This window comes from Lottia gigantea (assembly GCF_000327385.1).
Source record: "Lottia gigantea unplaced genomic scaffold LOTGIsca_49, whole genome shotgun sequence".
NCBI classification, from domain to species: domain Eukaryota; kingdom Metazoa; phylum Mollusca; class Gastropoda; family Lottiidae; genus Lottia; species Lottia gigantea.
The window spans coordinates 1,123,017-1,134,562 of record NW_008709687.1 but is presented as its reverse complement, the minus strand read 5'-3'; the positions used below and the strand labels follow the sequence as shown (position 1 = coordinate 1,134,562).

The following is an 11,546-nucleotide window of genomic DNA, read 5'->3' as shown; positions in this document are numbered from 1 at the left end:
AGATCATGATTCAAAGTGCATATATGCATCAAGCTATTTATAATCTGTTACTATTTATAGGCTATATTTACCATTGGAATGATGATAGAGGAAGGTGTACCAATATCACAAAATATTCTTCACAGTGTTGGTGTAACAAAACAACTCCGAAAAGATAATACAACCATTTTAACTACCTTATACTCCAAGTAAGGCATCTCTGTTAACAATGTATATCACCGAATCGGTCAGATCATGGATGACAGAAAGAATTAGTTCGAATAACACGTAAAGTGACTCCTAAAATATTACATATAAAATGAAACATTAAACATGTACATCTGGCTATCTTCCAGATGTAAAGAGTCGAAGAGAACAGAAGCCTACCTACCGTGCACTATAGCCTTATTACGAGTACAGCTTATGGATATATGGACTAGATACCATATATGGATGAAGGTGGGGCTTTACTTTGTTTTATAAAAATTTGTCTTTAAGAAACCTCTTTTAAAAGCCTGGTATACTAGTGCGCCTGGGGGTACCATCAGACACCATAAGGGATATCTGAGTAACCTCTTGGAACAAGATTAGACTGGTATGGTTTCAATAACTACATGTTAAGTCTACTTCAAAACAAAACGAACTGTTCTGCTTTGCACCTGGTTGAGCACATGCATCGGTGCTCAACTATAAATACTCCCGATGAATGAAATAGTGTTAACCCTAAACAAACAATGCTCTCACACTAGAGAGTGCTTGTTCTTTCGTAGCATTAGTTAACCGCAATGTTACAACCTAAAATTTCCAGCACTAAACAGTTACCCTTTCAATCTTACTATTGCTATGATACATGATTTGTATTTCAGCTATCAAGTATTATTGGAATAGCAGTTTTTACCACGACCACTTTTTATACTGCACATCACCACTTCCGGTTGAGACGGCAGACTACAGACACAGTTTAATTAGCGCGAGAGTTAGTACTTCCGGTCATGAAAATTGGTGTATTTTATTCATTTATTCAAAATAAAACTACCTAAAGTGGCATTCCACCAAAAATACTTTACTTAGAGAGTCGTATTTAAGTTTTACTCGGGGAGGAGGTGGTTTATCCACTTGAATTGCATACGAAACTACGTATAGTTCGTTCATGGAAATTACACACACGAACGTAGTTCACAACCATTTTGAATCTCTTCCTCGACTTAATAAGTCGAATTTAGAAAACGACTATTTACAGGGTTCTAAATGGCTTTGTTGACATATTACGGCCTGAAAAATGAGACTTATTAAGTTGAGGTAGAGATTCAAAATGGTTGTGAACTACGTTCGAGTGTGTTATTTCCATGAAAGAACCATACGGACATGTAGTTTTGCATGCATAAATTAGTAGTCTAATTTGCAAACCATTTTCACTAGAAGCTTTTATTTCCAAGTCATCACTACGTCTATGATATAAAGATGTTAAAATATAACGTTTAAGATGGCTTAAAACTGTATTGTATATTTGTAAATAAACACATTTTCTCTTAACATACTACAAGAAGTTCCTTAATAGTTATGATCCACCATATAAAATCTTACATGCTTTGAAATAACAAGGAACATCTGCAGAACAATCAAACGAATCCAAGCCACCATAAAGGACTTGGTACAAGGTACACGTTTTAAACTTGTCTCGGGTATAGAACCAACAATCCGGGATCGATGAACATTGCTTTGCACATCGGAGATTCGATGATCTTGAGAAAGTCGCTATCTTAGAAACATTCTCATGATTACCCACGATAGTCTTTCGATATGGTGTTTCTATGACATACCCACCAGGATACGAATCTGCATTGGGACAGAATCCTCTCCAGTCTCCAGTGGTTGTTTGGTGCGTGGAGGTCAGATACTCAGATGATGGTGTTGGTGTTATCGCAAGGGGATCAACTGTCGAACTGGAACCGAAATTTGGTGATTTCGCCTGCATTGGATCTAATGTAAAAGTCAAAGAGCTTGATATGGTATGGGGGTCGTAGGTTGAGATCTCCGATGACCTAAGTAGTTCTCTGGATGCTGTGTCTGTGGATGAAATAGCATCTGTAAAGACAGTGCGAGTAAATCCGGGGTCACCCGTGGGAGAGGCAGATACGAACGGATGTTGATCAAATGGAGAAGTTGATGTTGAAGGTTCGGGATTAGCCACATCTTTGGGTGTGGGTTCTGGGCTAGTCAAATCTTCAGGTGTGAGTTCTGGATTTGCAACCGGTTCAGTTGTAGTAAGGTCCCCAGGTGTGTCTTCAGCCGATGTATCCACTGTGGTACTGTCCAGAGTAGTGGTATCCAAGCTGGTGGTGGTCTCCTCATCCTCCAGAACATTTTGAGGGACATACACAATCCTCCCCACGTTCATCCTCTCAGCTTCCTGGATTCCCACTGAAATCACAAAATCAAATAAATAAGAGCTGACCTTAAGCTCTTACGTTTAAAGTAAAACAAATCTCCATAATCTGTAAAACAACAGTTAAGTCCCGATATGCCGACCTAGATATACAAGCAAAGCATGCGAACTTAATGAACTCATTATTTCCGACTGTGTTTTAGACCAGGTTTGTGTATTCGTCTTATTTTCAGATCAGCTGCATTAGCCATAAAGCCTAAGCGCACGTCTTCAGCTTTTGTGGATATATAAATGGCAATAACTAAACTTACAAGGTGAAATAGACTCCTCGCAAATCAAACCACTGAGCGAATCTCGGGAAACCCTTTCCCACGTTCCATCAGACAACATCCTGGCATTGGTTTCACCACCCTCGGCACTGCCCGGGAACCGTTTGTTCTGTGTCACCTCTGCATGCTTAGCGAACCTCCAAGACCATTGACCAGCTGCTCTCGATTCTATACCGATCCAAACATTATCGTGAACTCCAAAATCTTAGAATAGAGATAATAGATAATAGGTTAGAAAAAGCTCTAAAAAGGCCAACCCGAAACGCCACAAGATAAACTGGTTGGTCGTTCCAACTGAAGCTTCACTCCGAAGACATTGTACCTTGGCATTGAGTGGGCGGAGTTAAATCCCATTATGCACTAGTCTGGCATAAATGTCAACGAGATCTAAAGCTGTTGCAATAAGCAAACACAACCGGGGTCCATAGAGGCAATCTATGATGGTTGTCTTTGAACGTCTGTTATTTAAGTTACTTGCTCAGACTGTAAATAGTCCATTCCCGTGATCATTGTAACATCTTATGTAGATGCTGTGTCATTTCTGGCCTGGCTGCGATGAAACTTACCCTTGACAAGGGAGACAAGCCAGGATTGCTCCTTATCAGTATCCAGATGAACAACATAGGTCTGAGACAAAGAACATGTTTCTCTTGCTGTTTTCCAGTCCGTGATGTTATCGAACAAATAATAGCAGGACCTCGTCTCATAGTTAAACACTGGTATAGCATCTTGTACGAACTTGGTACAAACTCTGTAGTGGATCACCATTTCTGTAAACAAAAAAAAAATGTTTTTTAACAAAAACAGCTAGCATAACCACAGCTTATTAAATGATGACTAGTAAAGTATCTCGTAGCATTCCAACTTATCAGGTGGTATCATGAGTAAAGGTACGTCAAGTGTGAGCAGAGATAAAGGTTTCATTAATACCCATGAACATCATCTGTAATTTTATTCTGTTGATAGAAGCTTACTTTTAGATAAATTCCAGATGCTGGTCCTTTGACTTGCTCTCAGCCCCCTCCATCTCCAAGGTTCCAAACCCAAAGAGCATTGTTTTGTACAAAGCATGCCTCTTTCAGTTCGGGCAAATACAGTAGACGTTCTATGATCGATTAATCACAAAATGTTAAGGCTTAATCAGGTGAAAGCAAAACTTCAAAGTAATATCAAACCACCTCCAAATATTCTGGACTATTAATTAAATGTAACCCTTACCATTGTCGTATTCCTCTTCACAAATAAAAGGAAATGTGTCTGTCATCCTCGCCTGAATCCATTCGCCACCTTCAACAGTAATAGCATGACCCGCTCCATCGCTTTCCACAGCAACCCATCTGTCGTTTTCCATCAGTGTCTGGCTGCCACCTTGGCCTAACCAGTACCAATTGCCATCGTCTTCTCGTCGGAGGCCCAACCAGAACGAATAACTTGCTATAAAATCTAAAGAATGTTAAAGCTTTGACGTAGATATCATTGAGCCTCTCTCTTGCAAATCTTGGGTTCGGGTTCGGCAGTGGTAGAGTGAATGCCTTTATGATTTTCAAACTAGGTTTATCCCTTCAGTGATGTAGGTTGGAAGTACAAGTCAAGTTTTTCAGATTGAAATATACAATGGGTACGGCTAAATTTACAAAAGTTATAATAACTGCAAATGTTCCGGAAAGACCTGGCAGTTATTTAAAAGGATACTGTAAGCTTCATTTTCAACGAAGAGTTGTTCTTCAGTGTCTTCAAGAGCGGCTAAATAGCCTCCTCTCCTTTCACATGCTCTTTTGGCAACAGAGAAAGGTACCAGCTCAATGTAGACGTAATAACAGTGATTATTAGTGGGGTTGAATATACCGGTCACGGCACCAGCTCGTCTATAACACAGCAACTCCGATATCAACTCTACAATTAAAGGAAAACGTCAAGATTCTTGCAGCTCTGAATCACTTGTGTCTTGTTTCTTTTGGAAACCTCTATGAGTGGAAAAGAAAGAGTGATACCATAATCTTCCGCACACTCTTGCCACTGAGCAACTCGTGTCACACCCTCCAATCAGGCCTGTGAAAGGTCCATGACCATTTTATTAATTTTTCCATTTTTCAATATTTAACAACCCCCATCTCTCTCCCCTTTCAGAAAATTCATAGATATCCCCCCTTGATGCAAAAACGTACTTGGATATATATTTTCTTCACAAATCACGTTCTCCCTCCTGTCCTCAGTCCACTGTTTCCATTTCAACTCGGATTCTGGATGGAATCTCAAGCTGTCAAAGATTGCATGGGTTAGCGGAGACGGCTTGGACTTAAATCGTGGATTTGTTTCGTGCTGACTCAACTTCTTGTTACTCCAGTTCCATTGGTCTGTTGCGTTCTTTTCGATTCCTAACCAATATTTTTGTTGAATCTGTTGGATTTTCAGTTCTTTCTCCATCCAAGACTCTTCGACCAGGGTCTCCAGAAATATGAGATGTGTTGATGCCATCTCACACTGCGTTTTACCTGGAGACAAGAGGCCGGAATTAATTGAAAATTAATGGAATTTAACGTCCTACTTTTCTGTTCCTGATCATACAGTATTGAGGCAAATATTTACCGGGACATTAGTGGACTATATGGTACATCCTGCTATGAGTTTTACCTGAGAAAAGAATTTCTGCTTCTGATTATCGACACCATGCAGTATGCATTGAGGGAATTTTACCTGGACTAAAGCATTAGTGTACTATTGTATATCCCGAACCCAGAAAAGAATGAATATTTTGTTATTGTCAACGTCATGCAGTGCGCAATGAGTAACTTTTGCAGGACTAACGCATTAGTCAACCTCTTTTGTACATCAAAAACTTGTTGGCATAAATTGTTTACCTTGTGTATAAGAGTTCATACCAATAAAATAGTAACAATGGAAGTCTGGTAATGGCCCCCATTTAGAAGCGGCAGTGGTTGGATGGTTAACACAAAATAGATTAGTCAGCTCTGAAATACATGTGTAAATTGAGATGCCCGTTGTATTGGCCCAACCCTTATCCTAGTCTTTATCAGGGACAACCCAATGCAGTGAACAATGAAGAAACTTTTCCAAGACATCTGGTGATAGGATATGCAAACGAGCCGCGGGGCGACTTTTACACATTGGGCGTGCCATCCGAATTTATCTTTCCTTGAGTAGGATTCAAACCATGACACCTAATCGACCAGCAGACGACATCTAAACTCATTACAGACTGAGCTATTCTTCTGCCCTAGCAGACGACAATTCAGCCGCTGGCAGATATTCTACCGTTCTAGCATATGACAATTTTACTAGCTACTGACTGAGCTATTTCACTGCCTAATGGCCGTCATCTTCAGTCGTTAAAGCTAGGATTAAGACTACATGTATATTTTTTTACTTTGATTCTAGAATTCGACTCACCTGGTGGGAAAGGATCTTCACAAACCACCTCCAATCTCTGGTCTTTATTAATCTTGCCCCAGGTCCTTTTGTGGAACGTCTGAGCCACGTCATGTGGTCGCGGTGAGTGGGGTGAGGTTGTGGACCACCGTGGGTTCAGGGCTGGGTACAGCTTATCCTTATAAAACCACGCCCAATTCTTCTCTTGAGTCCTTTTTAATCCTAACCATACTTCACGAGGAAAGTTTGTACCTTTTAATCAACAAGGAAATATCAAAATTGTACAACTATAAGATCCATACCAGTAATACATATACCAAAAAAACAATGTTAGCTATGAGGATTCTCCAAAAGGGTCGCCAAATCTACAAACCCATTCGCAGTGTGTGGCAACAGGTGTTCCCAAAGTATGATCTTCACTATATCGAACTGTAACGAACTTCGTCTACGTTGACTACAATAGCCAATAGGCAATAATGTTGTCAGTTCGTGGTCAAGCTATACAGGATCTATGAAAGCAATATTAAAAACGTTGGTACTTACCACCTGTATTCTGCATGATGAAATTCTGTTTCTCTGTAGTTTCTACATGTACAATATGAGTATTCCTTGTTTCACAGACTTTTACTGCGTCCTGCCAGCCATACTGGTTCGGCGGTCGATAGTAACATATACCTAGCCTGTATAAAACCTGATCACCTCGACCACCCTTCTTACACAGATCTGTAACTGGTTAAGATCATTTACAAATACATGTTTACAACATGTTTCAGTTTCTGTTTTAATATTTCTGATTTTCAATATTATGTATGAATAAAAATGTAACTGGTTGAAAGTTATTGGACAATTTTGTCAGGAGGAAGGAGAGGGGGGGGGGGGGGGGGGGTTTATTTGCCCCTCTAGAAAAATGATTTGAACCCTCAATTATTGTACTCTCACTTCATTCCTAAAAAAAAATGTTATCAAACTTACCTTGAGTTGTGGTTAGTTGAGACATCGGAGGAAATTCACATAAAATAAAATGGAAAAGTAAAATCCAATATACATACAAGAAACTGTTCCTCATTTCGGACACCAGTTTGTTGGGTTTGTTACCGTAAATTATTCAGTCCATCTTTTGATATTTGTAGACATATAGACTGTTAAAATCTGTTTTGTTTCCCTTTTTTAAGAAAGTAGTTATTCTTGTATCAAAAACACTTATTCTGTTCTAATTTGCTTAAATAGGTTTTTAAAACTTTTTCTGTGTATCGACACACTGATAGCTTCAATTTGCACTATTCCAATTTTCTGTGAGTCTTACAATTACATGTAAACTAAATGAGCCTTTGAGATACTGACGTCCACAACGCTTAGTTTTAGTAGAATCGCGAGAACCACAGACGTCTGACTGGTATTGGATTGGTGCAAATTGATGCTATCAGTGTCCCTGATATACCTGCGATATTTACATGTAAAAGCTTTCTTAATTTTCTTACATGAAGTAAAGTTAACATCTGGACATCTTAATAAAATGTCGACGAAGTGTAAATATTAAAGAAATATTAAAACGTGATTCAGTTATATAGCCATTGGTAATTATTCCATTGTTTTCTATAATTAATAACCACCAGTGCACAATGAGGTAAAGAATACACTTAAGATGATAATTATCGATGGGCTATCAGCTTACATATTTTCATGATGTCGACAACAGAATTCTGTAAGTTTGTGACATTTGGAAAGTCGATATTAATGAATAGAATATTCTCCAGCTGAAATAACTTAAAGGTTCTGGGTTCGATTTCGGCATAGGTCGAAAGGAAACTGGGGTCCCCTGGGCTGCAGGATGTGCACGTTAAAGAGATCTTAAAGAGATTTTCCAGACTTTGTCCGGTAATGGCGGCCTCTGTTAAATTCCTCATTACCCCGAATACAATCTCGGAAAGACATTCTCTGCTGCTATTTGACTATAGAAGTAGATTGTTGAATAAAACTTTATGATTTTAATAACAACATTTTTTTCAATTTTATTACATAATTCATTATACAACATCAACCTTTTTTTAGAATTTAAAATCATTTGTAACTGCAATATTGCTATAGAAATGTCACTGAGATATATACTTTAGTTTTTCATTCTCTCATTAGATAACACACTAAAATAGGATTCAGATCACAACAGATCAAGAGTTATTGCCCTTGGTTACATCTTGTAATTTGTAAAGATCATCACGTCTCTGCGTTGAAATTGGAACCATACTTCGTACCTGCTTCGCATATTCCACATCTGAAAGAATAACCAAAGAACTGTATAAACTCATTTACATATTTAAAACTTAATATTTTGGTTACAATTGCCTGGGAAATCTTTTCTTAAACATTTCAAATTCTATAAGGTGCACCCCTACTTCGCTAACTCTTTTTAGGTTTAAAAACTGCGCATTATACACGCAATTGTACGGTATACGTTATAGAGGACAGACGATACAGTAATCTCATTATTAAGTATATCACTGAAGTACAAATCTCAGACACCAAATCAAAATCCGGACCGTGGTCTTCCAAGCGTGTTCACCACATACTTTGTCCAGTTGGTCTACTTTTAGTATATCAAGGGGCGTAACTCGGGAAATATTTGTGGAATAGTACCCAAATTTGAACTTGCCTAAGATATTATGGATATAAACCTGGTTCATCTACTTGAAGGTGTATGAAATATAATATTGAAATAAATAATATAATATTACCTATATCAGAATAAACTATTGTTTCTTGATGTTCTGTAGTAGAAATAACTTCACCCCTGAAATATACCAAAATATACAACTATATACAGTTTAGAAAGGGCTTTCTTCTGTGGTATTCATCACACACATGCTAGGCCTTGGTCCTCAACAGACAGGGTTGAGATTAAAAAAACTGAGTCATTGTAGAAGGGCCATAGACGCATGCCTTGTATGGAAAATATTGAAAAAAAGAATTAATTTGGTGCTTTCTGACAACAAGTATAAGTTACTCACCAAGGATTGACGACAGTACTGTGTCCCCAAGCAACATAGGAAGCCTTCTCATCTCTTGCTGGACTAACAGTAGCTACATAGACCTGATTATCCAGTGCTCTTCCTCTTTGTAGTAATTCCCAATGTGCTGGTCCTGTTGTCATATTGAAGGCACCAGGATAGATAAGTAAGTTGCAGCCTGTAATACCAAATAAACATTATTAGCTATGTGAACTCTCTGAATGGGTTTACTTTAGACAAATGAAATTAATGAATTGTTTTTAAAAGGAATATAAATTTTGATTCAAGAATCTTTTCTAAGATATTTAATCATATTCAAAAAATGTTTGACTCAAAAACAAACACCTTACCTCTTCTGGTATAAATCTGAGCCAATTCAGCAAATCTGATGTCATAACATATTCCAACACCAACTTTACAAAATGCTGAAAGAATAACTGATACTGTAGACTTCGAATGATACTTGAGAGCCCTTGCTGGACCTCAACAAGTCAGAGGCTTCTCTCCAAAGCCAATCCCTGTGAGCTACACCTTTAGAGTGTTCAACCCGATTTCCCTCTTGCCTGTTAGTGATTAATATAAGGAGGTGCTGACATGGAAAAATTGTCTACTCATTTAGTTGAGAGTTGTTGAGACATTAAACTGAGGACATTTGAAAATTTGACATCGAGTATTAACTTTGTGTACTCTCCAAAAGGGATGCAACCCTAAAAGCTAAGAAGGATCAAAGGTCACTGCGCAATCCAAGTTAAAATAAGGCAAGGAGTCTGGTTTGATGTAAAATACCTGATAAAAAGACACTTGTGCAACTTCTGAAGTGCCTCATCTGCCTCCATTGAAGGCTATAGAACCAAACAAACTGTAGTGTTTTTAGGCAAGAAGTAAACTTACGTGTATTAAACATGGTCAGAGTGTTACCAGCTGTTAGAACTTCAGATTCCTGGAACCGTATTTTACCTGGTACGTCTATATCAAACAGATGTACCTGAAATAAACCATTCCTGAAAGTCAGTTTCAAGACAGAAACCAATAAAGTTCTGCTCCTAGTTAATTTCTCCAAAATAATCGAATTTCTCATCTTCCAATGAAATAGCTCAGTCGATAGCAAGTTAGATTGTCATCTGCCAGGTGATTTGGTGCTATAGGTTTGAATTCTCCTAAAGGTAAGAAATTTTCTGATGCCACAGTAAATGTTTCTGAGAGTCATCCTGCTTCCAAATAATTTCAGAAGAAAAAGTTCTGCTTTTCCAGAGACATTTTTTTTAATCATTATGCATTCATAATGTTTTTATCTGCTATCGTTGCTAAAAAAAAACTGGCCAGGTTTAACTCACCTTTCTATGTTTACCTATAAGTTCACCTTGAGGGTTGAATATGGTACTAGTGTTGTAGAGTTTACCATTTTCACTTTCTGGAATAGACCCTGAAAAAAACAAGATTATTGATTTACATATATTTTTAATTGTAGCGACATATTATGTTCTTTGAAATGATGTTTGTCATCTTCTACAGGCAGTTGGACTTCCTTAAATATTTAATGGTTAGAAATTTAAACAGAACCTGAAACATTTTGGTTTTCACTCAGAGTTTTACAATGTGTGATCTTCAGACAACTGACCTATTTCAGACTGTATCCCTACTTAAGTTTGACAAATATTACTGGTTCTTATGTGAGGCATGGTTTTAATATGTTAAAATTGCACAAACCCAATAAATGTGTTATATTTACCTCCAACTAAGAAAACCTGATTGTCCTTAGCAGCTTGTGAGAGAGAATCTGTCGATGGTCCCGGGATAGATTCAGCGTACTCTCCAAAATAGTTAGTACCATACGGTGAATTGAAACATTCCTAATCAAAGAAAGAAAGAAAGAAATAACCAAGGATAAAACTTAGGCACTGGTACATGTGGAATCTTCCTACCATCTGATCCTTGACCAAATCTCTTGGCATTGATCTTTCCAAGATTATCCATACCAATTTAGCCTACAGCAGGACCCACGCTGACTTAGATTAAAACCCACAACCACCATTTACTCAATGTAACCAAACAATTCCAATTGACAAAATCTTATACAATGCTACCAATAGGCCTACAAGTTTCTTATATGTAATTTGCAGTATCAAGAAGTGATCTATGTAGACTCACTGAACTAGATCGCAAAATAAAACATTTGAATGTCAGCGTACAGCAAGCATCCAAAAGACTGACAAAAAGTTAAAAACTCACTGGTAAAGCAACTAACTTGGCACCATTACCAGCAGCCTCTTTTATAAACTTCACAGCATTTTTCACATTTTCAACTTTTGATGCTCCTACTGCCAGTTGGATTAAGGCAAGTTTGAATTCTACAAGAAAATACATATAGTAGGCTACAAGTACGGAAAAATGCATTTTGGTTTCTAGTCTCTGCAGTAGATAAGACTTTATAATAATCAAATTCTACAAATTCTTACCTGTCAT

At 37.8% G+C, this 11,546-nt stretch overlaps 3 protein-coding genes across 3 annotated transcripts in view; 1 reads left to right on the top strand and 2 right to left on the bottom strand.

The window, feature by feature from the left end:
* LOTGIDRAFT_165080 (hypothetical protein) overlaps window positions 1–944 on the top strand; it is a gene marked incomplete at both ends in the record, with an annotated part of 1,209 nt that extends 265 nt beyond the window's left edge. Inside the window, 3 exons of the mRNA XM_009061600.1 lie at window positions 61–188; window positions 336–438; window positions 846–944. Coding sequence (XP_009059848.1) covers window positions 61–188; window positions 336–438; window positions 846–944 — 330 coding nt within the window. The remainder of the gene's footprint in view (window positions 1–60; window positions 189–335; window positions 439–845) is intronic.
* Window positions 945–1,537: 593 nt separating this feature from the next.
* LOTGIDRAFT_165079 (hypothetical protein) lies at window positions 1,538–7,147 on the bottom strand (the record flags this gene model as incomplete). The annotated part of the gene is made up of 9 exons (XM_009061599.1): window positions 1,538–2,400; window positions 2,677–2,898; window positions 3,261–3,464; window positions 3,913–4,137; window positions 4,540–4,587; window positions 4,860–5,186; window positions 6,103–6,333; window positions 6,625–6,810; window positions 7,054–7,147. 9 exons carry the CDS (start codon window positions 7,145–7,147, stop codon window positions 1,538–1,540), a joined length of 2,400 nt encoding a protein of 799 aa, XP_009059847.1.
* Window positions 7,148–8,246: 1,099 nt separating this feature from the next.
* On the bottom strand, window positions 8,247–11,546 carry LOTGIDRAFT_179029 (hypothetical protein; the record flags this gene model as incomplete). The annotated part of the gene is made up of 9 exons (XM_009061598.1): window positions 8,247–8,350; window positions 8,811–8,866; window positions 9,084–9,261; window positions 9,434–9,508; window positions 9,975–10,068; window positions 10,418–10,506; window positions 10,813–10,933; window positions 11,313–11,431; window positions 11,540–11,546. 9 exons carry the CDS (start codon window positions 11,544–11,546, stop codon window positions 8,247–8,249), a joined length of 843 nt encoding a protein of 280 aa, XP_009059846.1.